Below are 26,176 nucleotides of genomic sequence, written 5' to 3'. Positions count from 1 at the left end.
GGGATCCATTTTTTATAGGTATAGTAGGTGTATATATAAACAGTCATCTAGACTAAAATGGGATTATTTTTCTCCATGAAAACTTGCTGAATAGTTGTATGCAGTGGGTTGAGTTACATGCTACGGTGTTAGACTGGTCTTTTACTCAAATGGATGAGGACAGAGACATCCCTAGGACCTGATCTTGCAACCATTCACTACCAGACATAGTGCTCACTACTGTCAATAGACCTGCTGAGTGCATTTAATTGGACTAATTGTTGTAGCAAACACTACTTATGGTGGTGTTTCTAGGTTCAAGCCCTTCAATTGCCATTAAAACTAGGGTCGTATTGTAAACCCTTTGCTTACATTGGTGAACATTTACTTACGCAAACATTCCCTTTGCAGTTAGTAGATCTACTGATGTAACTGTAATTTTTTTGAAGATCCTCAAAACAAAAACGTGTCATACGGTTTACAGTTGAAACCTTTGAACATAAAGGATCTTCAGATCTATGCACTGAGGGGTCAGATGGAGTCAGAATCCCAAGGAATTTATTTAGTCCGTACATTCCAAACAAAGCATATGAAAGAATGTCAGTGATCTTTAGTAAGGTTTTCTGCCTGCTCATACTCAGAAGCATATTTTATAAAGCTGTTGCAGTCTTCAAAGGTTATACTTGCCTAAAAACCTGTTGCACTATTTTAATATGTGAAAATATCCAGTGATGAAAGTATTGAAACGTGATGGTATTTCCATTCCTAATGTAGAGACTTGACAGTTGCATATTTAGTCTTTGAATCCCCTCAAAACAGTGTTTGAATTGTGTGTGAAGATAAATGCATCTAATAAAACATCAAAAACTTAATAATTAATCATATGCATATATATATATATCCTAGGTTGGCCATATTCGTGCGGAGCGGGACATACTAGTGGAGGCAGACAGTTTGTGGGTTGTGAAAATGTTCTATAGTTTTCAAGATAAATTAAACCTGTACCTTATCATGGAGTTCCTGCCTGGAGGTAATTACCTGAGATAAAAAAGTCACTTTCATTTTGTTCTGTGGCGGTCTTCTGGCTTTATAACAAATCTTGTCTGTCTTTGTTACCGGTATTTGTACATGTGTAATTGCTTTATAGTGTAGTGTTGGGTCTGATCCTGCAGGGAACTGAGCCATTCTTAATGCCTGGTGACTTCATTGGAGAATGAGGGTGCTTGGCACCTTGCAGGGTCAGGCCCATAGTTACCTGTCTGTGCCATGGGTATGTTCTTTTGCAAGCGTGCTTAGGTACAAATGTTTGCATACTTGACCTAGATGTTCTGTCAAGCCTTATCTTCACAATCTGACACCTATCCTCTTAGAACCATAACCAGTTTTCAATTTTCTAACTCTTTTCTTGTAGTTGGTTTGCATCAGAAATAACCTCTTTATTGTCTGCAAAGAAGAGCTTTAAAGATTAACTCTTGAGTGTTGAAACTACTATAGAAGGGGTCGGCAATCTTTCAGAAGTGATGTGCCGAGTCTTCATTTATTCACTCTAATGTAAGGTTTCGCGTGCCAGTAATACATTTTAACCTTTTTAGAAGGTCTCTTTCTATAAGTCTAGAATATATAACTAAACTATTGTTGTATGTAAAGTAAATAAGGTTTTTAAAATGTTTAAGAAGCTTCATTTAAAATTAAAATAAAACGCAGAGCTCCCAGACTGGTGGCCAGGACCTGGGCAGTGTGAGTGACACCGAAGGCGGCACGCGTGCCATAGGTTGCCTACCCCTGTACTATAGTATACTAACAAGAAGAATGTTCTACTGAAATCTTGCTGGGTTATACTGAAAACATGATGTGACTATTGAAACCAAATGATTGACTTCAGACCTGACATTGTGCAATAATGCAGTCTGTTATTGTTAAATGTGTGTCTGGCTGCAGAATTGTTATCTAAGGTCCAGATCTTGTGTGGTTGTCCATAACTAATTTTGGTTTGAGAGACATTTCTAGCAGACAGTTCACTTTTTTGCTAATTAGATGTTTTATAACTGAGACAGAAACTCTCAGATAGACTGGCACAATATCAAATGCAGTAGAAGCTTGGTAAATAGCACACACTAGTTTACATGCTCACAAGACAGTCTCTCTTCACTTCTCAGTGACGACTATACACCTGACTGTTGTTGTGAGGCTTTTTTATATCCATTACTTTATACCATTATTTGGTATGTTATCAAGTCTTTAATGAAAACTAAACTAAAATTATAATGAACCAAAGTGCATTTGGCGTATCCTTTTAAATTTCATCTACTCGCTAATTCACAGAATATAGTATTTCAGTGGGTCTCTTGCTGATTAGTACAAACTAGTTTGGGTCTACTGGATTTCTGTAAAATTGGATGTCTCAATACCTGCCACCAACAAATTCCTGTATGTGGCTTTACATTACTAAACAACGTCACGCTGACCTTCTCTGTTAGCGCCAACTGATGGCCTGTGGTCATTCTATTTGTGATGTCACCGAGAGAAGACATTCCCTGGAATCTAGGTTAATTTAAAAATCTAAGATACATAAATTTAAGATATATGCTATCTGTATTGTGCTAGCAACCTGAGGCCTCAATCCGGGTACAAACAAACCGGTAGTCATGGTCCCTGCCCCAAAGAACTGGCATTCTATTGAAGCTTTATTTTCATAATCTAATTGCTAAATTCTTTCAACTGAATAAACTAATGAGCACCAACAGGCTCGACTGTAGCTGAGTGAAGAACTAATTACACTTTTGTATGCATTTCTTGGGTGTTTGTGAATCCACAATGTATAAAATATAATTGTTTCATAAAAACGGTGTCTGAATTCACTGATATGTAAAATGGATGTAGGGCTTAATTATCAGTTTGTATTTACTTCTGCTGTTTGTGGTGGCTGACTTTTTCTAGGTGATATGATGACACTGTTGATGAAAAAAGACACCCTAACAGAAGAAGAGACTCAGTTTTATATTGCGGAGACTGTGTTAGCCATTGACTCCATTCATCAGCTTGGTTTTATCCATCGGGATATCAAGCCAGATAACCTCCTCTTGGATAGTAAGGTACAAATATATCAACCACTGTATGCAGTGTTGTTGTAGCCATGTTGGTCCCAGGATATGAGAGAAACATCTCTCACCAACAGAAATTGGTCCAACAAAAGATATTCCCATAACAACTGGGTGACATTTGGGTTAGCAGCAAATACACTGGGTAACTTAGAATTCAGAATGCTATGATAGATGGCATTATCATTTAGTTATCCTCTGTAAGAGTAAGAAATTTAAGGTTATTTTCCATGAACCTGATGGAAGTAAAGCTACATCAATCTAACCTTCAGCTGACAGTATCTTATTTACAGAGTGCTCTCTTGTGGCAGTTGTTTGAGCTGTGTTTGGTTTTCAGTGCTGTTTAAAACCATCCTTTGGTTTCATTTCTTCCTCCTTAGTCTAAGACGTTTCCTTTGGGCCTGACATCTGCTTTGCATGTGGTCACCAAATACTGAGTAGTGTGTTTAACACCAAATGTGGGGATGTAGCTGATCCATTAGGCTTCCAGTCTCATTAGCTCTTATCTCTTCTCAGAATCTTTCTCCAGACTGGTCAGGTTTACTTGTATGTATGTATGTATGTATGTATTTATAGTAGGTAGTATCCAGGAAGTTGGTGTGTTTTAATACCTTACTATTGCTAAGTAAAATTTTATGTTTTTCTACTTACCTTGTCTGGGAGAAATTTGCTGACAAGAAGAATTTACCTACTTCTGTTGATTCCAAAATATAATTAAGTGCTCTGATTGGAGCAGACGTTTACAGAGTCATGCAAGTTTAGGATATAATATGCCATTTTTAGGCTCAAAAAAGAACTTCACATTGAGTGTCATTGCTGCCTTGCACTGTGAATAAGACAAATTCAAGCCCTGGGCAGAGTAACATTTTTTTAATTTGTGGAATATCCTGTGTCTTATTGAGTCCACCCACAACTCATCCACTTTCTGACAGAGGATTAGACAGCACTCCTCCTGGAAGCTATTTGTTCTTACCTGGGGTGGTCGTTGCCTCATCCCATTCAATATTCTCCCTCAAGGGACTATGGGGCTGATCCTGCAAGGGGAAGTGCCTTCAGCCCCCATTGAAGTAAACATTTATTGGGAACATTACTGGAAATTCAATCACATCCACTGTGTGGCAGTACAGAAAATTATCCCTAGGTTTGTTCAATATCTCATTCCAATTGTAGGCTAGAGCAAGATGATAATTATGCCTAGTGTTTTGTCATATGAAATAAATGGGTAAATAACTCTGTTCTTTGGGTGGATGTGTTGTATTTCTTCTGCATTTTGGGTCTCTACATCTCTAGGGCCATGTGAAACTGTCAGATTTCGGTCTCTGCACTGGGCTAAAGAAGGCTCACCGAACGGAGTTCTACAGAAACTTGAACCACAGTCTTCCGAGTGATTTCAGTAAGTTCTCTCTCATCAGTACCAGCACTTACATTCTCTCCTATGGGAACTGCGTTAGAAATTCCAAAGGTGACTGATTTCAACATAATGGTGGAAAGCTGCTGTTAGGGATCTAATGAACCCTGCATATGTGGAGGGTTTGGGGATGAAACGGTGAATGGTATATGTAGCACATTCATAGATTATAGGACTGGAAGGGACCTCGAGAGGTCATCGAGTCCAGTCCCCTGCCCGCATGGCAGGACCAAATACTGTCTAGACCATCCCTGATAGACATTTATCTAACCTACTCTTAAATATCTCCAGAGACGGAGATTCCACAACCTCCCTAGGCAATTTGTTCCAGTGTTTAACCACCCTGACAGTTAGGAACTTTTCCTAATGTCCAACCTAGACCTCCCTTGCTGCAGTTTAAACCCATTGTTTCTGGTTCTATCCTTAGAGGCTAAGGTGAACAAGTTCTCTCCCTCCTCCTTATGACACCCTTTTAGATACCTGAAAACTGCTATCATGTCCCCTCTCAGTCTTCTCTTTTCCAAACTAAACAAACCCAGTTCTTTCAGCCTTCCTTCATAGGTCATGTTCTAAAGACCTTTAATCATTCTTGTTGCTCTTCTTTGGACCCTTTCCAATTTCTCCACATCTTTTTTAAAATGCGGCGCCCAGAACTGGACACAATACTCCAGCTGAGGCCTAACCAGAGCAGAGTAGAGCGGAAGAATGACTTCTCGTGTCTTGCTCACAACACACCTGTTAATGCATCCCAGAATCATGTTTGCTTTTTTTGCAACAGCATCACACTGTTGACTCATATTTAGCTTGTGGTCCACTATAACCCCTAGATCCCTTTCTGCCGTACTCCTTCCTAGACAGTCTTTTCCCATTCTGTATGTGTGAAATTGATTTTTCCTTCCTAAGTGGAGCACTTTGCATTTGTCTTTGTTAAACTTCATCCTGTTTAACTCAGACCATTTCTCCAATTTGTCCAGATCATTTTGAATTATGACCCTGTCCTCCAAAGTACTTGCAATCCCTCCCAGTTTGGTATCATCCGCAAACTTAATAAGCGTACTTTCTATGCCAATATCTAAGTCGTTGATGAAGATATTGAACAGAGCCGGTCCCAAAACAGACCCCTGCGGTACCCCACTCGTTACGCCTTTCCAGCAGGATTGGGAACCATTAATAACAACTCTCTGAGTATGGTTATCCAGCCAGTTATGCACCCACCTTATAGTAGCCCCATCTAATTTGTATTTGCCTAGTTTATCGATAAGAATATCATGCGAGACCGTATCAAATGCCTTACTAAAGTCTAGGTATACCACATCCACCGCTTCACCCTTATCCACAAGGCTCGTTATTCTATCAAAGAAAGCTATCAGATTGGTTTGACATGATTTGTTCTTCACAAATCCATGCTGGCTGTTCCCTATCACCTTACCACCTTCCAAGTGTTTGCAGATGATTTCCTTAATTACTTGCTCCATTATCTTCCCTGGCACAGAAGTTAAACTAACTGGTCTGTAGTTACCTGGGTTGTTTTTATTTCCCTTTTTATAGATGGGCACTATATTTGCCCTTTTCCAGTCTTCTGGAATCTCTCCCGTCTCCCATGACTTTCCAAAGATAATAGCTAGAGGCTCAGATACCTCCTCTATTAGCTCCTTGAGTATTCTCGGATGCATTTCATCAGGCCCGGGTGACTTGCAGGCATCTAACTTTTCTAAGTGATTTTTAACTTGTTCTTTTTTTATTTTATCCACTAAACCTACCCCCTTCCCATTAGTATTCACTATGTTAGGCATTCCTTCAGACTTCTCGGTGAAGACCGAAACAAAGAAGTCATTAAGCATCTCTGCCATTTCCAAGTTTCCTGTTACTGTTTCTCCCTCTTCACTAAGCAGTGGGACTGCCCTGTCTTTGGTCTTCCTCTTGCTTCTAATGTATTGATAAAAAGTCTTCTTGTTTCCTTTTATTCCCGTAGCTAGTTTGAGCTCATTTTGTGCCTTTGCCTTTCTAATCTTGCCCCTGCATTCCTGTGTTGTTTGCCTATATTCATCCTTTGTAATCTGTCCTAGTTTCCATTTTTTATGACTCCTTTTTATTTTTTAGATCGTGCAAGATCTCGTGGTTAAGCCAAGGTGGTCTTTTGCCACATTTTCTATCTTTCCTAACCAGCGGAATAGCTTGCTTTGGGGCCCTTAATAGTGTCCCTTTGAAAAACTGCCAACTCTCCTCAGTTGTTTTTCCCCTCAGTCTTGATTCCCATGGGACCTTACCTATCAGCTCTCTGAGCTTCCCAAAATCTGCCTTCCTGAAATCCATTGTCTCTATTTTGCTGTTCTCCCTTCTACCCTTCCTTAGAATTGCAAACTCTATGATTTCATGATCACTTTCACCCAGGCTGCCTTCTACTTTCACATTCTCAACGAGTTCCTCCTTATTTGTTAAAATCAAGTCTAGAACAGCTTCCCCCCTAGTAGCTTTTTCAACCTTCTGAAATAAAAAGTTGTCTCCAATGCAGTCCAAGAATTTGTTGGATAGTCTGTGCCCCGCTGTGTTATTTTCCCAACATATATCCGGATAGTTGAAGTCCCCCATCACCACCAAATCTTGGGCTTTGGATGATTTTGTTAGTTGCTTGAAATAAGCCTCATCCACCTCTTCCACCTGGTTAGGTGGCCTGTAGTAGACTCCTAGCATGACATCTCCCTTGTTTTTTGCCCCTTTAAGCCTAACCCAGAGACTCTCAACACTTCCGTCTCCTATGTCCATCTCTACTTCAGTCCAAGTGTGTACATTTTTAATATATAAGGCAACACCTCCTCCCTTTTTCCCCTGTCTATCCTTCCTGAGCAAGCTGTACCCATCCACACCAACATTCCAATCATGTGTATTATCCCACCAAGTTTCAGTGATGCCAACAATGTCATAGTTGTATTTATTTATTAGCACTTCCAGTTCTTCCTGCTTATTCCCCATACTTCTCGCATTTGTATATAGGCATCTAAGATACTGGTTTGATCTTTCCTCCCAGTTTTGTCCTGACTCTCCTTTCTCTCTGCCAATATAGCCCACACTCCCTCTTGTTTCCGACCCATCTCCCCAGTCTCCATGTTAGTCCCTATTAAACTGCAGGTTCCCTCTTGCACTTTCTGCACTGTGCACTTCCTTTCTTATTTTTGCTACTTAACAAGATATTTATGTAAATATAAGTGTTTACCTTTCCAATAAGCTTGCTCCTTCCTTCAAGTCTCATATTATCCTTTCCATGCTGTACTACACTATAGGCTCATTGCATGTACTTTAGCAAGGACTGCTAGCAGATCACATGCTAGCAGCGCACAAGACTAACATGGCAAACCCTGCCATATCACATGTGGAGGCATGGAGATAGTTTAACTCTTGGGAATGCACATCCCCAGAATCTAAGTCTTTAAAACTGTTTCGCAAGAAGAGCGGGAGCATGGCACCAGAGTAATAGGAAATTGCAGACTCTCCTGAAGCTAGGTTCTTAGCAAGAAACAAAACTTCGTACTCTTCAGCTTCTAGTCAATTTCCCTCTGCAGCAACACCAGTGTAAATGCTTCTGTGCTACATCTTGGTATGACTCTGTGCTCTTCTTTCATATATTACTTGAAAAAGAGGAGGCAGTCACTTTCTCTTGGCTATTTCTCTGTGGTGAGGATATGTGATTGGTAAAGAGGCTTTTGACATATTCATTCTAGTGCTTTTAAAAGAAACAGTTCCTCCTGATTAGAGGCTTTGAGATCCCAATTAACTAACATTTATGATTAGTAGTCAGTGTCTTGGCTATCTCGAAATAGTTTAATTCAAATGATTGACACCACCGTGAGTCCAGTTCCTGGTGAACAGGAGTACACATTACAAAAAACACCAACACAGTTAGTACTAATTGACCCTCTATTGGCAGTCTGTCTTTGGCCTCTCTGAGCTGTAGAGACGGAACACCCCTCTATCCTTTACAGATGGTCCCTTCAAATCAGGTTTGAGGCATGATAGGAAGGCAGTGTTGGGAAGCTGGCACTGCTGCTGCTTCTACTTTACCTGCTCTGTGGATAGAGAGGACATCCATTTCCAGGGCTCTCAATCTGAGAACTTCTCTGTGAATTCAGTTCAGTAGAGAAGAGATAGATGCAAAGGAAATGCTGATCTATATTATCCCTCCTGTTTCTGTGTTGCACTGTAGCTTGAGCGGTTGCACTGTAAAATACCATAAACATAACTATACCTGACATGTCTGTCGTCAGAGATAAGGTTTTACTAAGCAGTTCCCAATCTAGGCTTTTTAACTAGTTGTGCCTATGCTATGTGACTGACTAAAAGACCCTCAAACATCAATGTTTTTATTTTAACTTCAGCAAACAAAAGCATATACCATGTGTGAATAGATTTGTTTGGAACTTTACAGAGAGAGGTTGGATTGTGATCTTTTACATCATTTTAAAGCTGAGCTAACGCCATTGGATTCATGAGATTTATTCCAGATTTAGATGGATGTAACTGAGATCAGAATCTAATCCTTTAAATGTAGCCATCTTGAAGTGAGTATTTTGTTCCTGGAGTTATCAACTTCTGAAAACGTGGATGTCTAATGGAAGTGCTTACAGAATTGTAACTGTAGTGCTCAGAATGCAGCAGTGTCTAGTGCTTGCAGACTGTCAAGTGGCAGGGTCTAGAAGCTGCTGATGAGTTAGGAGTAACACTACCCCTTTATGTATAACTTCAAGTGGGGCTATTTATCTTGGACAGAAAGTGGAAAAGAAAAGAAAAATGAGTAATACTGATGCCTGTATGTTCTGGTCCTCTTTAGCTTTCCAGAACATGAATTCCAAAAGGAAAGCAGAAACGTGGAAGAGAAATAGACGTCAGTTGGTAAGTGCAGTCCCTCTGTCTACAGATGCTCACGGGTGAGCTCTGAGATGCAAGTGGGTTGGCTCTTTGATATTTAAAATGAACAGCATTTACACTGTGGCACTTTTCAAAACTCTCAGAACACTTCTCTGAAGTACTGTGAAAGATCTCTGCAGTTGGGCTTTAAAAAAGAAATAACTCATTTGTCCATCTGTAAAATTCTGGTGACTTTTACGCTTAAGATAGAGAACCAGCATGGCTTGATGCTTTTTCTGGTGCAATTATGGCTAAAACTAGCCAAGTTCTTAGCTATTTCCAATGTAACATTGCCTCTGGAGAGACTTCTAGCCCATACCCAAACTGTGATGCCTTAAGAGAAATGGACAAAGCAGATGGAGGTGCGTAGTGGTGATTTTACCGTGCAGATTTCATAAACAATAACATCTGCCAAAGTCTAGCTGGATCTGGCAGAGAAACTCCATGATTAGATTTGTATCTATCGCATGTTACTTGGCTCATGTTCATCTCTAGCATTAACACTGCCAAGTCTCCATTGTGAACTAGGGCTATGCTACAATTTGTATTGCCGTTGTTGGTCACTGTCTAGCCTTGTTGTATCCTTAGGGGATGGAGGAACAGCTTCCTACAAAGACTTTTAAACAGTATTATTTATCACTTTCTTAATCTCTCTTAAAATGTTTCTAAAAGTCTATCTTCTCTAAAAATAGAGCTGCAGTATTTAAATAGGTTTTATTCCCTTCCCCTACAATAGTGTTTTTTTTCACTGCTGTCACTTTAATGGTATCTTGATAGCATGTGGGATCTTATTTAAAAAAAAATTATCTTTTGGTTTGAATAAGTTGTCTGTGAGGGTTCTGTTCAAGCCCTCTGGTTCTGCGAAGATTTCTCAGTTACCCGTTAGTCAGACGGGATCTCTCTCAAAATGTGTAACTGAAGCCATTCAATTTCAGGCCTTTTCCACTGTGGGAACTCCAGATTACATCGCTCCTGAAGTCTTCATGCAGACGGGTTACAACAAGCTTTGTGATTGGTGGTCACTTGGGGTCATCATGTACGAGATGTTAATTGGTAAGAAACTAGCAATGCACAAACCTAGAGTATATGTTAAATTCATATTACATAATAGCAGAGTCAAAGTTCACTTTTTCATGGCTTCGTTTACCTTTTGTTGGCACACCTTCACACTTGGTGCCCATTTTCACGTTAAGCAATTTTCTCCAGTTTGCTGTTCACCTGCATTTTTTTAAACTTCTGTCTTGTAACCCAAATGGAGTTATTGCTGTTCTCTTCCCCCCGCCAAGTGGCTTCAAATTAGTTCAATTTAAGCTTCTGCAATGAAGTAAAGAGTAATTTGTGATTACCAGAGTGTATTTTCTCTTTCAGGTTATCCCCCTTTCTGTTCTGAGACCCCTCAAGAAACCTATAAGAAAGTGATGAACTGGAAAGAGACTCTGATCTTCCCCCCAGAAGTTCCAATCTCTGAGAAAGCAAAGGATCTTATTCTAAGGTACCAGTCAGTCAATTGCTGCAGCTGACCAAGCTTGTCATGTGGTGCCACTTGTTACATGTCATGAATTTTCTCATCCTACAAACTGTATGAAACACCTCTCTTACAACTTGCCTAACGAGACAGCTGGTGCTTCGAAGTTTAAGGTGGTGCATTTGTCACACTTATGTATTGACTAGGAAGATCGCTAATCAAATATCCTCTCATCAAATTAATGGTGGTTCACTGTCATTTAAATTGGGAGCCCTTAAAGAGCTGCATTAATGGGGATTCTTGTAAAATCTTATGTTTGGGAGCACCTCATCTCGTAGCTTTTTTGCCTCCTACATGTCTTTGTCCCCCATTTCCTGTGCCTCTGAATTCTTCAGAAATTGAATCTCCACTTGAAGGAAACACAGAATGAGAATGTTGAGTTGTGTTAACTGGCTGTATGGACGCTTTCTGTTTATATTGGCAAAGGATGTCCTTGAAATAGGCTTACGCTTGTTAGGACAGCAGGTTAGAATTGCTGGCTTTCCATCCGATGTATTTGAAACGCTTCTCATGAGTGCTCTAAATTCCTTTTGGAATTGAATAGTTTATCCAAACAAACTCCTGTCTGAAATAAGGGTTACCACTTTGCTTCCACATAACAGCCTTAAGGCAGATATGTATTATCTCCCCATCAGCCTTTATGCTTTCCACAAGAAGCAGTCGCCAATCCAGAAACATTTCATCCTTGTCTAAACCAAGGCAAACATACACACTAAAACTCAGACTCAGTTCAGGGAATAAATTCCCTACAAACCTCCTTGGAAGTGGCTCGAAATGTTTTCCAGACCCACTGTTGTAACACAACAGGTAAGTAAGTGTGTCTGACACTGTTTGTGTGTAGAGTTTGATTTATAAACATATTCCGTAGACACTGAGCTGGGCTTGGGAAAGAGAATATGCAATCATTTTGCTCTTTAGTCTTAACTATGTAGATGATGTTTCTGATAAGTTTTTAATCTGGTCTCAATACAAAAGTACGTATTTCCTACGTACGTGCTTTGTGTGTACTTTTGCCCTCTGCTGGTCCTGGATGAAAGGGCATATTCTTGAATGTAAATTCCCTATATTCTGTCACAGCCTTAGCATTCCTTAGCATAGTTTGTGTATTACTTTTTTAAAATAAGAGCTCTTATCATTATCTTTCAGTTACAATTTCTTACATGTAAATACTAGCTTCAGTTTAAAATGACTCACTGTCTCTAAATATAACACTTCACTATTTTCATGCTTCCTTTCACAGATTTTGCTGTGAATGGGAGCACAGAATTGGTGCACCTGGTGTCGAAGAAATCAAGGGTAACCCCTTCTTTGAAGGGGTTGACTGGGAGCATATCAGGTAGGACATTGCCAGACACTTCAGCATCCTTACAGAAAGCTAGTCCTTGTTTAATTTTCCAGTCCAGTGGTCTAATTACATTAGACTGTTAAGTTTGTCAGAAGTGCTGCTACAGTAAAAACTTGCCTGTGATGGTAAAATGAGCAGCTCTGACTTGAATACGCAGGGAACCAGGCCTGTGCAATAACCAGGCCTGCGTGGCTGTGATGAAGTTCAGATCCTGATCGGAACTTCTCTGAGGTTCAAGCATATCCTGGTCAAGACTTTTGTTTTGAGTCCCTATAGAAATGGAATGTATTCATTGCCTGCCTTAAAACCTAATATTGAGAATGTTGCTCTTGGCAGAGAGAGACCTGCTGCAATATCAATAGAAATTAAAAGCATTGATGACACCTCAAACTTCGACGAATTTCCAGAATCGGATATCCTTAAACCAACAGGTAAATATCGCCTTCTTGTCACTATTTTACATATAATGATAATGCAGAGTTTACTTTAACAGGAATCCTACAAGTCTGTCTTGATAGCAAGTTCGGGATAAGAATCCTTAATCATCTAATACTTAAGGGGAATTCTGAATGGTAAATTTTACAAACTGTGGTTCCAATTCTGCAAGTCCTTTGTGCACGGAACTTCCATTGACATCGCAGGGCAGCAAGGGACTCTGTATTTTGCTGCAATATCTAGATGTAAGGGGATTTGAGGGCACTTTCAGATGTAAACCCACAAACTAAAGTGAAACTCAGAACTTTCTCCCTCTCAGTCTTCCTCACTTGACTAGTGTAATACGTTCTGTGGTAGCATTAAAGCCAAAAATCCCTCATGGAAGTGCCATTGATAACCTTACCTGAGTTTTTCATATAAATGTGTTTATAAAGAAAATGTTCATCTTTTATTGTACAAATAAGACCATGATGGTTCCTCTGGTGTTACGCATGACTGCCATGGAAATGTATAGTTGGGATGTGGCAGTGCTTCTCAGGGCACAGCCGTGAGATTTAATATGTGTAATTTTATAACGTTCTCCAATGTCATGGTGAAAATGGGTCTGCTTTAATCAATGAATGGCTATTCCACCATGTGTTTCATAATGACCGCTTTTATGTCAAGGCCTGTTTGAGCATTTGTTAGCAAGTGGATTTTTTAACACACCGTAGACTGTAACGACTCCCTTTTTTCTAGAACTGAAGAATAAAACTGGGAAACAGAATTTTCCCAACCAGAAGTTGTATAATTTCTTTAAAAATAAAAGACTGAGTCCAGTGTCATGTCAGTATATTGAGTACAGTTTAATATCTGAAGAAGTTAACACTTGTGTCACTTTGTCTTTCAGTGGCCACAAGTAACCATCCAGAGACTGACTACAAGAACAAAGACTGGGTCTTCATCAATTACACCTACAAACGATTTGAGGGGCTGACAGCCCGAGGGGCAATCCCATCCTATATGAAAGCAGGAAAGTAGTGAACTGTGACCTGAGACTATTTCTGAGCCTTGGATCTTGTTTCTCTGTACTGGGTTTATGCCCTTAAAACAATTTACCTGAGGGCTATGAACTCTTTTTGAAAAGTTTTTCAGGACACAATATATTACACACCATTGTTATTTACTTGGATTTGTTTCTTCCACTCCACTGAAAACTTCCATGAAACTCTATTACCTCTGATGCAGGCAGATATTTTTTTGCTGCTTCAGGAGCAAGCCTGTCTCTGTTTTCACATTGAATTCCTTGCTAGACTGTTCAGTAGAGGAGGAGAGAGAGAGGAAGAGCGCCTTTACTTTCTAACATCACAAAGCATATGGTATTTACAAAATATTTCACCAGTCCTGCAATGAGCGATATACTCAGTCTGCCAGTTCTGCCAGCACTGTTTTCCTAATGGCTAAGAACTGTAGCACAGAGGAAATAAAGCAATAATTAAAGCTTGAGATAGACAAAACTGTCCAGTAAATTATCTAGTAGATGAACAAAACTTGTATTGCCTTAACCGTAGTTTGTAGTGCTATTTTTTTATAACTCAGAAGCCTCTTTAATAGCATTTTTCAGCTCAATCAGTAGCCTCAAGTTGTGGTGCACTTTACTTTTGGTACTAAGACAATGACCCTCAAGCCATTAAATATTTTTCTAAATTAAAATTGTGTAACACTTTTTTGCTTTTTCTGAGCAGTGACAGGAGAAACAGGCCACTCATCCTGGTAGAACTTACTCCATGGAAGCCAACAGTTTCCAACTGTTGTATTGAAGAACCTCCACGCAAACAAATGGCTATTGTAGATTATTAGTAAACTAGCCAATAACAAGAGCTGACCTAGAAAAGGAGTGGGGGCATAGGAAGGGGAGGGAGGGAAATCCATTTATCCTGATTGCTGATGGGCCTCCTATGTATAATAGGACAGGCCATGGGGTTTTCTGTTCTTGTTGCTGCCATCTCTTGGCCGCTTGTAAAATCTGCCAGCCTTGATCAGTTTCAAAGATGATGATATTACTTGCTAGTGGCATGGGGTAGTGTCAAGCAGGAAGATATGGCAAAACGTGTGAAATTCTGCCTAGGGCTCCTCCTACAAACCCTTATTCACAGTGGCCTTCCCATCCTCTACTTAGTATTTCAAAGTTTCTCTCAGTACCATGGCTAAAACCTCTGTACTCAGAGTCTTCCAAGGGGGTCTGAAAATTCTGGTACATGGGTCCTGCCATTTCTCTCTTTGACTAATTATTGCCTAATGTAGTTTATGAAAGTGTATTCCTTTATAATCAGGATGCTCTCCATGAGAGCCCCAAAGTGCCTTCCCTTGCCTAAGCACCTCTTGGAGCTGGATCAAATTAATTTGGAGGATTCTTTATCAGCTGAGCTCTTGATAATTCCTTTCCATGTGCAGGAACACCACTTAGCTACAAAATAGGTGCAATCAGTGCATTCCTAGTGGCATGTGAAATAAACAGATCCACCCCCCCCCCCTTGTGGTGCTGGTCTTTAGTGTGTCACTAGATTTTAAATTAACGAGATTTTTAACAAGTGCATATCAGTTTGAACAGTTTAAATTCCTGCTACATTATATTTTTGGTGCTGAACGCTAAAAATACCTAGCATCTAAAAAGACTGTGTTTTTTTTTTTTTTTTTTTTTTTTTAAAGCTAGATCAGTGTGTCAAGATGACCTGGTGGCTATGGTTTGTATTTAGCCCTAGCTTTCTAGGCTAACAAAGGGAAGAATCTGATTGTAATATAATAATTTTTTTAATGGCTGCATTAGGGAATATTCCACTAAATGTCTTTTGGATTAAAGTGTCACAGAGTAAATGTTGAATGAAGGATTAATTTGAGTGCAAATACTGTACATAACAGAAAGACTGATTAAGATTGTGGGTGACAACTTGTTAACATCCTCTCCCTAAATGCCATAACTGAGACCATCCAGAAACCCTGAATCTGTGCTGTTGTATTTCTGCGTAGTAGGAATTGGTTCAGTGCATTGCTGTAAACAGTTTAAATGCTAAATTCTGCCAATCCTAAATTCAAGAGTAGTTTTTACTCTGACAACAGTGATCTTTGGGCCCATGGGATTATTCATAGGACTACTTAAGCAAAGTAAAATAAAGATCAGGGTCTTTATTTGCTAGCCAGCAAAGCATCCTTTTATACTATTTATAGTGTTTGTTTGTTTGTTTTTTAAATCAAGGACTGATCATTACATTTTAGATGTGGTAAAATTGCTCTGTCACCCACATTTGAAAATGTTGCCTTATAAGCCATTGGAAAGTTAAGAGCTCTTGGCATTTTTAACTATTGAAAATTGTTTTGCAATTCTTGCTTGCTTAAAATGTGAAGATCAAAACCCTTTTGAAGCTGTTACGGTTTCGGAGTAAAAGGTTTTGAGACAGCAGCTGCATTATTAACCCTTTAATAAAAGGGACTGGTGTTTTTTACAAATTCCAAAGAACAAGGGAGAGAATTATACAATTATAGCTTGTAGGGGTTCTGTGAAAGTCTATAAACAATACCTTGTTATGGAAATCTCTAGTGCACATGTGATTTCTGAATGCCTTCTGACCCCACACTCAGATTGTCCAGTTGGGTGTTGTATATTATCGTCCTTGAGTTAAAAAGTGAAGATCTTCAAAGGCACAAGTGGCTCTTAAGAACTTTCAACTTTCAATGGGAATTAGTGCCTTTGAAAATCTCCCCCTAAATGTGAAACCTGTCAGTCATCCCTTCTAAGTGGCAATTTTTCCTTTACAGCAGATGCATCATAAGTCTGCCTTTTCCTACAGGTATTTTTGTCAACACTAGAAAAACAGTACTGTGTATTATTTCCACGATCCACACTTCACTGCTATCAGAATAAGATTTTTGTACTTTTTTTCTAGATATGCTAGCCAAACATTTTTATTAAGTTAACAAGTTACCAGCCTTGTCTATGTGCTCATTAGCTGATAAATGGAGGTAATTAGGAATGCCTTGTGGTTTTTTGTTTAAAGCTACAAACAGATGAAGGTTGCAAGGAGTGGGTCTGGTTCTTTTCCAGCTAGACCTGCAGGAGAAACTAATTCCAATCTTAAACTTCCTAATGGGTGTGACTGTAAGTTATGCTGCCAGTTCCTCTCTTCATATTATGCCTAGCACAAAACTGCACTTAGGTGCCACTTACTATCACTGTGCCCTGACTCTGCCTTAAACTGTCAATTGAAAAAGCGTTTTGTAAATACATGATGTTATTACTAAATCGCATTGTAAAATTTGGCAAACTTGTTCTGTGAGATGCTGGGGTCTCAGCATGAGGGAACCCAACTTATTTTTATGGAATGATCTTTACGTTCCCCTCAGCTGTGTAAATAAATAAATCCTCTTCTGTCGATGTAGTTTTGCTGCTGTGTTTTGTTTTTACAAAGGGGAATGTCTCTTGCTGATATTTACACTTTTTTATATGAAAATAGCAATTACTTTTGAGAGTAGGGTCCTTCACCGAAGTACACTGGCTTAGATATTGACTGGCATTTTAGCCCACAACAACAATGGATTTGATGATGGAAGTGTCTATTTAAAAAAAAAAAAAAAAAAGACTGAGGATTGTTCCTTATGTGCATTCTACTTTTGCCCAAATGAATAAGGTGTTGCAGGTGAAAGAAATATGGTCTCTTCTCATAGTCAAATGTTCTGAAAAAGAACATACCTCTGTCTTTATAGAGTGCCATAAATGTGAATTGCCCTGGACAGACCGAAGGCAGTGTCTGCTCTCAGTTGCTAAAGGCTGCAATTGTGTGATACATCACTGAGCTCAGCTTACTAACTTCATCTTGGCCGTTTGCAACAGCTGGCCGTATGTATGAGGCATAATAGCACAAGAGATTATAATAAACCCTGGTACTAGGCTGATGGGAAGACAAAGGTCATGACCATGAGATCATGTAGCTGTATGATGGGGTGTACAAACCCCACACTGGGCAACATGGGGTTAAGGGATTATTTGGGTTTTAGCCACTCTTCTCTCTCTCCTTTCTCCCCCCCCCCCCCCCTGCAGCAAATGCTCCATCTGCTGGAGGAATTGAGATCGGGAATTAGCTCATTTGGGTGACAGAGCTGGAGGTGAGCAGAGCTGCAGCCCACAGCTCCAGCACTGCAGGGCAGAGGAAGCCTAAGGCTCTGACACAACTGCCCAAAGGGGCCCTTCTTGAGGGAAGAAAGGACGCACCCCAGAGACAACCTGCGAGGGGAAGTATCCTGTGGACCTTGGACATTGGTAACCCCCTCTTACTTATTGTGATTTGGGTTTCCCCACGAGGGGAAAGTCTTGGACTAAGATGATGCGGGGGTGAGGAGGGAATGAGAGGAAGAGGCCCAGGGAGGACCCCCTTAAGCAGCCTTGGTTGCTAGACCACAGGTAGCCCAAAGGGCCCTGGGTTGGAGCCCAGTGGAGTGGGAAGGCTTGGGCTCTTCCCACAACTCCCTTGGCAGTCAGGAGTTGTGGCCTTGCGTACTAGGCCATGCTCCCCAACCAGACCCTGACTGAGAATTGTTACAAGCTGCTTTGGTGAGGAACATGTGACATTCTTGATTTGTTAAGGTTCTGGGCCAGATCTTCAGCTGGTGTAAATCAGATTACTTCTGCTGATTTCAATGGAGCTACATCAGTTCACACCAGCTGAGGATGTGTGTAAAGGGAAAGTGTAGGGTTTATAGTTGCTGTAGGGTAGGGCTGGGGATCAAGAAGGAGAGAAGTGGTTTGGTAAAAAGAGGGTTACATTTAGGGAGGCGGGAGTGCTGTGTGGAGACAGGAATAGGAGAATAAATGGCTCAGTATTTTATAAGGGGTGAGGGATGACATGATGGCGGCTTTGGTGGTGTGAGTGAAGATTAGACTCATTTCCTACCACACTGTGGCATGCCACAGCCAGCTGGTAGTTCAGACCCCAACACATAATGTTTTTATCCAGTCTGCTTTTGAGCACAGGATCAGACTTGCCAAAGCACACAGCCCTGGGCCAATATCTGATCATCACTTACATCTATAACTCCACTTAATAGGGTTTGGGATTCCTAAAGCTCTGTTTGTTTACAAATGCCTTAACCCCAGATCAAGTTGCAATAAGCTAGAATGCAGTAGATGGGTGGATGGTTACTGGATTTAACTTAAAATTGTGCTTTATGTTCTTTTAATTTTTTTACAAATTATCTAGGACTTTAAAATACCTTCTTAGACCATGAGGGCCAGCTTAGATGCAGAGTGATTACTAAATGATGACGGGTATTCACTGCTCTTACTGGATCTAATTAAAGATGGCTTCAGGGCCATATTTGCCTGTTTGTACAAATCACTCCTAGTCCCAGAAACCTGGTGGCATTTGTCAGGGGATAGCAGTAATGTCAGTCTCTTACCCAGGCCACTTTGCCACTTAGTTTAATTTTACCACTCGGTAATATCAATAACATTTTTTTTCAGAAGTTCCCTTGAGGCAGACTGGCTGTGACTCTTGCTTCTTTATGGAAGCTTCCATAATTGCCATCAACTTGATAAGCAGCTGCTAGCTCTTCAGCCTAGGAACCTATAAATGGGCCTGTCTTTGACTGCCTAAGATCACCCACCATGTCAGAGCATGGATGGAATTCAGGTCACCTGCCTCCCAATCCACTGTCTCTTCCAGTGGGCTGATACCTGCCCCTATGCAGGGCTGGGAGCTAACTCAATGTACTTTGAGATCCTCCGCTAGAAGATGCCATAGAAACAAGGACTGTTAAGATAGCCTTTTGTAGCTCCAGGTTTGAGTCAGAAGCTGGTCCTGGTTTCATCTTAAGTTCTAAGGCATTCTTAGGAATGAATGAACATACATTTCCTCCCCCCGCCCGTCCCAAATTAAAAAGAAAATTCAATGAATCAGATTCGTGCGGGCCGTATTTATGAAACTCATGGGACTTTTGTTTTACACTGACAGAAATTATTGCTCATGAAGATGAAGAACCCTGAGCCTTCCCAGCATTGTTCAAGCTTCCCCACCCAGCCAACAGCCTTTAGTGCTAGCCTCCACCGTACCCAGCCAGAGGCATTCAATGGCTGATTATTATGCCAAATAGTTAGTCTTGTACACAAGAGGCAGCCAACAGCACTGACCAAAACCAGGAATAATGACTACTGAAGGGTGAGTAAAATCTGTCATAATCCTTTGTAATAACTCCCCTTCCAGATTCTGCAGTAACCTTATTTTTTTTCCCCAGGCTACACTTACAGCAACAGAACAGCTGTAGCCATATTGAGTGGTGCTACCTGTCTAGATCTAGTAGTATTTTAAAACTTTTTGGTGGTAACCACAGGCTGGCACGACACCTACAAAACACTTGACGATGGTTAGACAACTCACTGCTCCGCTGCTCTCATACTCTACAAGCGCTTTGTGTAAGGGGCCGTCTCTGTTGTGTGTGTATAGGGTCTAGCACAATGGGGTGTTGATCCCAGTATGGAGCCTATACGGTCTATTCTAAGTAAATTATCACATGGCTCAGTGGTAACCCCTGAAATGTGTGCAGAGATGACCTTTTGCATGTGAACTTAACCCTTGCTGTATGCATAGGGAAGGAGCTGCACCTGTTATAGGATGCTAGGGCTGGAGGGTCAAGGGCAATCAGGACTGCAGTTCTTGTTTATTAGACTTTGCCACATCCCCAGGAAGGCACCTAGGGCTAGAAAAAAGGGTGTACGGCGTTTAAATGGCAGAGGGAAAGCACGCAGGAGTTCAGTTTTTTTTCCTTTAGTGGGTCAGACCATCTGAGCGCCACTCCTTTATTTCACTCCCTGTTGTATGTACAGTTGGAACTGAGCCGCAGTGGGGGGGCTGCTTGGATTGTGGGGTGTTAGGTACAGTTCTTTATGGAACGACCAGGCCTGCTGTGAAACTTGAGTCGGCATTCAAATTTAGGCCAGGCTCGGGCTATTCTGACCTACACTCTGAAAATCAGGTCCCTTTAAGTTGTCATGGTGGGCCCCCAAGAACTGAGAGCCCCAAGATCACTAGCCCTTTCTGAAAATCTTAGCCACCACTTATACCAGCATTAAATGAGCTGACATTTAAAGCTGGTGCATTAGCATCTTACTGTGTAACTTGTTATAGCCAACTGAGCCTACAATTGCATGAGAGATTTAAAGGGGCCTGACACCTGCAAACGTTTGTGCTAGATGAACCAACGGCATTAATCCCAAAATCAGAAGTTGAATTTCACTAGCTGTCTGAGCCCTTCAATCTGCCAGGGAAGGATGAGATTTCATCACTACTCAGTGACAATCCTGGCCTGTCTTTGAAAAGACTCTCAAACCCTGCCCCTTGAGAGCTTAGCCTGGGAAACTCTCTTTAAACAGATGTGACCTAGCAGTAATGATTGGCTGCTAAGGGTAAGTGCTGCATGGCGGACAAAGTTCAGTTCCTGGGTCCCAGCTCTTGAGAAGGGCAAGGGCAGCTTAGCCCCTGGAGCAAAGGAAGGTCCCCTCCTGTTACCCACACAGGCTAAGGCAGGGGTCAGCAACCTTTCAGAGGTGGTGTGCCGAGTCTTCATTTATTCACTCTAATGTAAGGTTTCGCCTGCCAGTAATACATCTTAACATTTTTAGAAGGTCTCTTTCTAGAAGTCTATAATATATAACTAAACTATTATTGTATGTAAGGTAAATAAGGTTTTTAAAATGTTTAAGAAGCTTCATTCAAAATTAAATTAAAATGCAGAGCCCCCCAGACCAGTGGCCAGGACCCAGGCAGGGTGAGTGCCACTGAAAATCAGCTTGTGTGCTGCCTTAGGCACACATGCCATAGGTTGCCTACCCTGGGCTAAGGCCTTCCACTGACAGGCTCCATAAGTTCATTCAATCTTCCTTGGCTAGGACAACAGTGGTTACAACATGGGGCTCTGAGGGTAAAGCAGAGGAAAATGGGGGGGGGGGTGTCTCTTCAGGGCTGTATAAAGGGTGAGCGGGATCTTAAGGAGCGAAAGGATGTGCTTTCTCCTGACAGTTCTGTTCAAGGGACTCAGGAAAGCTGCAGGCTTGATGGACAGCTCGGTCATTCAAAATTCCCTTTCTGCTTACTAGAGAAAACAGAGGCTGCATGTAAATTATAACACTTTATTACAGAAAAGAAACCTTACAACTGCAGGATCCTGTAAACACCATGAATAACACTGAACCAAATATAAAACATAAGAAACAAGTTGCTCTTGTACCTGAACGCTCAGTGACAGTCAATGTCACCATTTACTTAGTTTAAAACTGTTCCAGTGGAATTCGCTTTAGAACATTCTAAATATTTAATTAGCTACAAAACCGGATCTGGTAACCGACACAATTGTGGGTGAACAGAATGGTTTATGTAAATCCTTTAATTAGCTGTATTCCATACTCCTAACACACTAGGACCGGATTGTACGAAGTGCTGAGGGCCCTCAACACCCACTGAATCTAAAAGGGTCTGACCTTGTGAAAGGTGTTCAGGTGCCCAGGGCTCAGCTCCAATACTCCAATGCAGACAAGGGGATTTGAGGGCACTGTGTGTGTGTACAGAAATATGTAAACTCAAATTCCAGACCAGCTATTCACTATATCTAGTTTACTTAAAACTGAAGGTGGTGCAGAAATAGACAGACAACATACAACCCATAAGGCCAAACTGCAAGCCCTGGAATCTCACTGGTGAGTACTCCCAGTGAAGTCATGTGAGCACCTCCCTCCAACCTGAGGAAAGGGCTCTATCGGGCCTTCCAGGAAGCAGATTTTTTTTCACATGCCATGTAAAGTCTTCCAGTATTTAACAAAAATTAAAACTAACAGTAGAAAGTGATTGCATAAAATGTCTATTGACCTGCCAGCAAATGGTTAAGGACACTTTTCTGTCCTGCCCTAAAGAGTTAGGAGGAGCTTTTCAAAAGCACCTAAAGGGATTTAGGAGCACACAGCCTAGTGACTTTCAGTAGGCAGTTTTGAAAATCTCCTTCCCTTAGGCACTTGTAAGGAGAGGAAATCTGTTTGCTGTTCTTTTGAGGCCAAGAAAGCGCCACTGCAAATATGGGAACCTAGGCTCACAGATACAAATAGGAACTAGATACACATCAGCAAGTATTTGTCCCTTTTTAAATTAAAGCAGCATTTGTAAATTCATAAGACAATTTGTGCTTAATATTATCAAGATAAATATGGCGAGAAAAAAATACACAATATACCTTTAGCAGCAAGAGAGTCTAGTTTACAATCTGCAAACAGAGGGAAAATATGCTTGGAAAAATGCTTTGCTTTTTGGGGGAGAAGAGAAAAGAAGCAATGCTAAAAGTGGATATGTATTTTAGGGGCTGATTTTAAGGAACTGGGCTCTGTTTTTGTAGGCAGGCAGATGTGTAAGTGGTATGAGTTTCAACCACAATTAACTGCAGGTGTAGTTATTTGGAGGGGGAGAACTGAACATTTGCACCCTTTAAAAAAAAATTAGGACTTCAGACTGGACTGGCTGCAACCATGTTTGAACACGGTCATGGCTAGTATGTTCCTGTATCCAGTCTGAACTGGGCCTTTAGCGCACATGCCAAGTCAGGAGAAGCAGGAAATATTTTCTCTCAGCTGTAGATTTACTTCCTTACAAAGCTGTGCTTACTGTGAATATATAAAATGCTGCTAAAATTCGCCCCCCTCTATCTTTTGCCTGTTTGACAGAATAAAATTACCCAAATCAGTTGTAAACTGGAAGGAAGGAGTTTGCCTTGAAATCTGCCCAGCAGCCCAAATTCTGCAAGCGGATGTGCGTGGGGTGCCCCTATTGAAGCCAATGGGAATTTTGAACCAATAGCTGCAGCAATTATAAAAGAGGAAGACAAAACTACCTCCAGGTTCTGCCAAGGTAAATTCAGTTTGCATGGCTGTGCTGAGAGACTCTGGCTTAGCATGCATGTGCAGCAAGAAACGGTGATTCTTCGGCTATGGAGCCATCACTAAAGGAGCTTCACACATTTAACAGGCTAAGTCAGACCGCTTTATTTGGTAAAATATTATCTAGATTTGTTTTCATTCCACACCACTTTCTACTCTGGTTAAGCTCAACAGCACAACCTTGTCCTTAATAAAAAGAGGTGATTCTGACGTGCACAGAACTGTAAAGGAGCACGGGCCTGTGACCAGCCGAATGCTCCTTGTTAAACCAGCTCCACCTTTCTAGAGTACAGCAGTATACATGCTGGATGCAAAGCCTACTGGTGGTGCAGACAGATTCCTTCACTCCTGGGATTTTACTGACACAACGGTGTCACATCTGCGCTTGGAGGGAAAAGTGGAATCTGTCTCGCGGTGCTGGTTGGTCCCTTTGTAACTGAGTGATTATCGTTAAAACAAAGGCAAACGCCTACAATACAATTCTCTCTTGATGCTAATATTCATGGAATTCCCCTTCTCACGCTGAACAATAATTTTCTTTAAAACACTTCTGTTCTTTCACAGGTTCAGGTAAAGCTCAACCACCACCAATCCACGTGGGCACAGGCACCTGGGGAAATCTCAAAGCCTCCGGCTGCGAAGAGCTTCCATCCCTTCCTTCTCAAGGAGACTGTGCTTGCAATTGCACCGTTAGATTTAGGGACCAGAGCTCATTATTAACATGCTTGAAATATTCCACTATAATAAGAGCGACTACAAGGATAAAACACCTTGCAAGAGAGCATGTCCCATGTCCTGGGATGAAACGATGCTGAGAAATTTCCCAATACAGGAAAGCCGCAGACCCCTTAGTCTGTACTAATCCGGAAGATTGTTAGGAGCCATTTGTGAGAATGGTGCATTTAATCTATCGAGTTCGTCTACCTGGGGTGGATGATGCATCAGAAGTTCCTGGTCTTCTGAAACATCCTCGCCTACTGCCATCAGGTTTGTTAGAGATTTGCTTCTAACACACTGGAAGTCGACGTGACGGCTCTTTCCTTCTTCCTTTTCCCAAGACATCTGGATGAACGGCCGTTGCACATAGTTGTATATAACTTCTGACCGGCCTCCGGGTCTCCTCTTGACCTTCTCTTTACATGTGGGATAACCTGAAGCACAATCAGCCCGTCAGTTTCAATCCACCCCTTGCATGCATCACAGCACTGCTCAAACAAAAGGAACCCTAAAGAACAAGTTATGGCCCGGCAAGAATACTGGGTAGAGCTGGGACAACACCTCTAGCACTAGGTGGAAAAGTGCTCTCATTCCACATTTAGACCCTGTAAAAATAAACTAGGACTATAGTACAGAGTTTGATTCTGGCAGTAGTGGTGTTGGTGTCCAAACCAATTGTTCTCCCTTTTTATTTAAGGTTTCTGTTGTTGTTTAGCAAATAAAATTTACCTTCAATGCCGATTCGAATATTTTTCAGCCCACGCTCCTTTAAGACAGTTTTTGCAACATCACGGTTCTCGATGTACTTGAAGAATCTGTACAGCTTGGAACTGTAAAGAACTTGAGAAACAAAATGATTCATTAGTCACTACAAGACATGCATCTCCACCTAGCATTTGGCATAATTGGTATGGACTGGGATATTTATCCTGTGATGCCTGTGGGCAGCGCTTTGCAGTCTGGGTGCTGGAAAAGTCAGCCTTGGTGTTTCAGAACTACTTTTAATACCTATCATCAGGCACCAGAAGAGCCCAAATTCCTTGGTGATGTGGGTGGGTAAAAATGGGTCTGGAAACAGCTAAGTGATAAATTCATGTAACTTGCACCAATCTACCATTCAGTGGCTGGGTAAAACGAATACAACTCACTCTTTGGGAGGAAGGTGCAGAAGGAGTTTTTTACAGGAAATGCAAATTAAGAAAAGGATGCAAGTTAGTGTGTGTGTGTGTGTGTGTGTGTGTGGTCTTATCTTTTCACTAGTTCTATCCTCTCATTGTTTGTTATATTCATTTTCCAAACCCAGTGAATATTGCATCTTCTCTAGTGAATCTGTCCCCAAGACTTTTCTGTAAGTAGCATCTTCTTGCATCAGGGTGCAGCAGTGTGTCTCAAGCAAAAACAACAACCCATCGCATCTTCAAACATGGTTGGTTGGCAGCTGCTCTCTCCCTGTAACTATAGGGTGTTGGATATCACTGACCATTTGCCAGTTTTTAGTGTTGGTAAATGGAACAAATCTGGTCTAGCCGCTCTATCCAGGAAACATGAATGTTTTGTGCCTTTGTTTGACTAAAATGTTATCTCAAGCAAGGACGATGCAACTTCCATTACTAAAGAGGGCCTTTGTCCCCACGCTAGGGAAAATGGTCAGCTACACAATAGCTTCCTTTAAACTTGGATCCATTTACCTTATAATTACCCTTCCTTAGTATTGCTGACTAGAATGTTATTCTTATCAAGCAGATTATTTCTCTTTTCTACATTGCAGCTCATCTGCTCTTTGTTCTCAAGTCATTATTCTAAACCTGAGACCACACTGCCGGCTCCCTTC

At 41.1% G+C, this 26,176-nt stretch overlaps 2 protein-coding genes across 28 annotated transcripts in view; one reads left to right on the top strand and one right to left on the bottom strand.

The window, feature by feature from the left end:
• STK38 (serine/threonine kinase 38) overlaps window positions 1–25,084 on the top strand; it is a 32,805-nt gene extending 7,721 nt beyond the window's left edge. For 2 of the 9 annotated variants that reach the window (XR_006174185.2, XR_010601000.1), the window contains exons 6-19: window positions 886–1,009; window positions 2,917–3,071; window positions 4,368–4,470; window positions 9,308–9,369; window positions 10,320–10,437; window positions 10,753–10,876; window positions 12,150–12,245; window positions 12,591–12,685; window positions 13,579–14,047; window positions 16,721–16,821; window positions 17,761–17,979; window positions 19,670–19,873; window positions 23,416–23,599; window positions 24,193–25,084. Coding sequence is in view for 1 of the 9 variants with exons in the window: in XM_005280500.5 (XP_005280557.1) it covers window positions 886–1,009; window positions 2,917–3,071; window positions 4,368–4,470; window positions 9,308–9,369; window positions 10,320–10,437; window positions 10,753–10,876; window positions 12,150–12,245; window positions 12,591–12,685; window positions 13,579–13,709 (1,008 nt within the window). In the remaining 8 variants the exon portion in view is untranslated. Of the gene's footprint in view, window positions 1–885; window positions 1,010–2,916; window positions 3,072–4,367; window positions 4,471–9,307; window positions 9,370–10,319; window positions 10,438–10,752; window positions 10,877–12,149; window positions 12,246–12,590; window positions 12,686–13,578; window positions 17,102–17,760; window positions 17,980–19,669; window positions 19,874–19,949; window positions 20,128–23,415; window positions 23,600–24,192 lie in introns of those variants that run through there. The other 7 variants (XR_006174186.2, XR_010600999.1, XR_006174182.2 and 4 more) reach the window with 5 other exon arrangements.
• KCTD20 (potassium channel tetramerization domain containing 20) overlaps window positions 8,827–26,176 on the bottom strand; it is a 62,618-nt gene continuing 45,268 nt past the window's right edge. For 16 of the 19 annotated variants that reach the window (XM_065595015.1, XM_065595024.1, XM_065595016.1 and 13 more), the window contains 2 exons: window positions 25,075–25,185; window positions 21,827–24,779 (listed from right to left, as the gene is read on the bottom strand). In XM_065595015.1, coding sequence (XP_065451087.1) covers window positions 24,487–24,779; window positions 25,075–25,185 — 404 coding nt within the window. In that variant the 3' untranslated portion in view covers window positions 21,827–24,486. Of the gene's footprint in view, window positions 10,699–21,826; window positions 24,780–25,074; window positions 25,186–26,176 lie in introns of those variants that run through there. The other 3 variants (XM_065595026.1, XM_065595017.1, XM_065595029.1) reach the window with 1 other exon arrangement.

The sequence above is a fragment of the Chrysemys picta genome, chromosome 4, assembly GCF_011386835.1.
Source record: "Chrysemys picta bellii isolate R12L10 chromosome 4, ASM1138683v2, whole genome shotgun sequence".
Taxonomy (NCBI): domain Eukaryota; kingdom Metazoa; phylum Chordata; order Testudines; family Emydidae; genus Chrysemys; species Chrysemys picta.
Note: the sequence above shows the minus strand (reverse complement) of the source record. Positions and strands in the feature narration are given on the sequence as shown.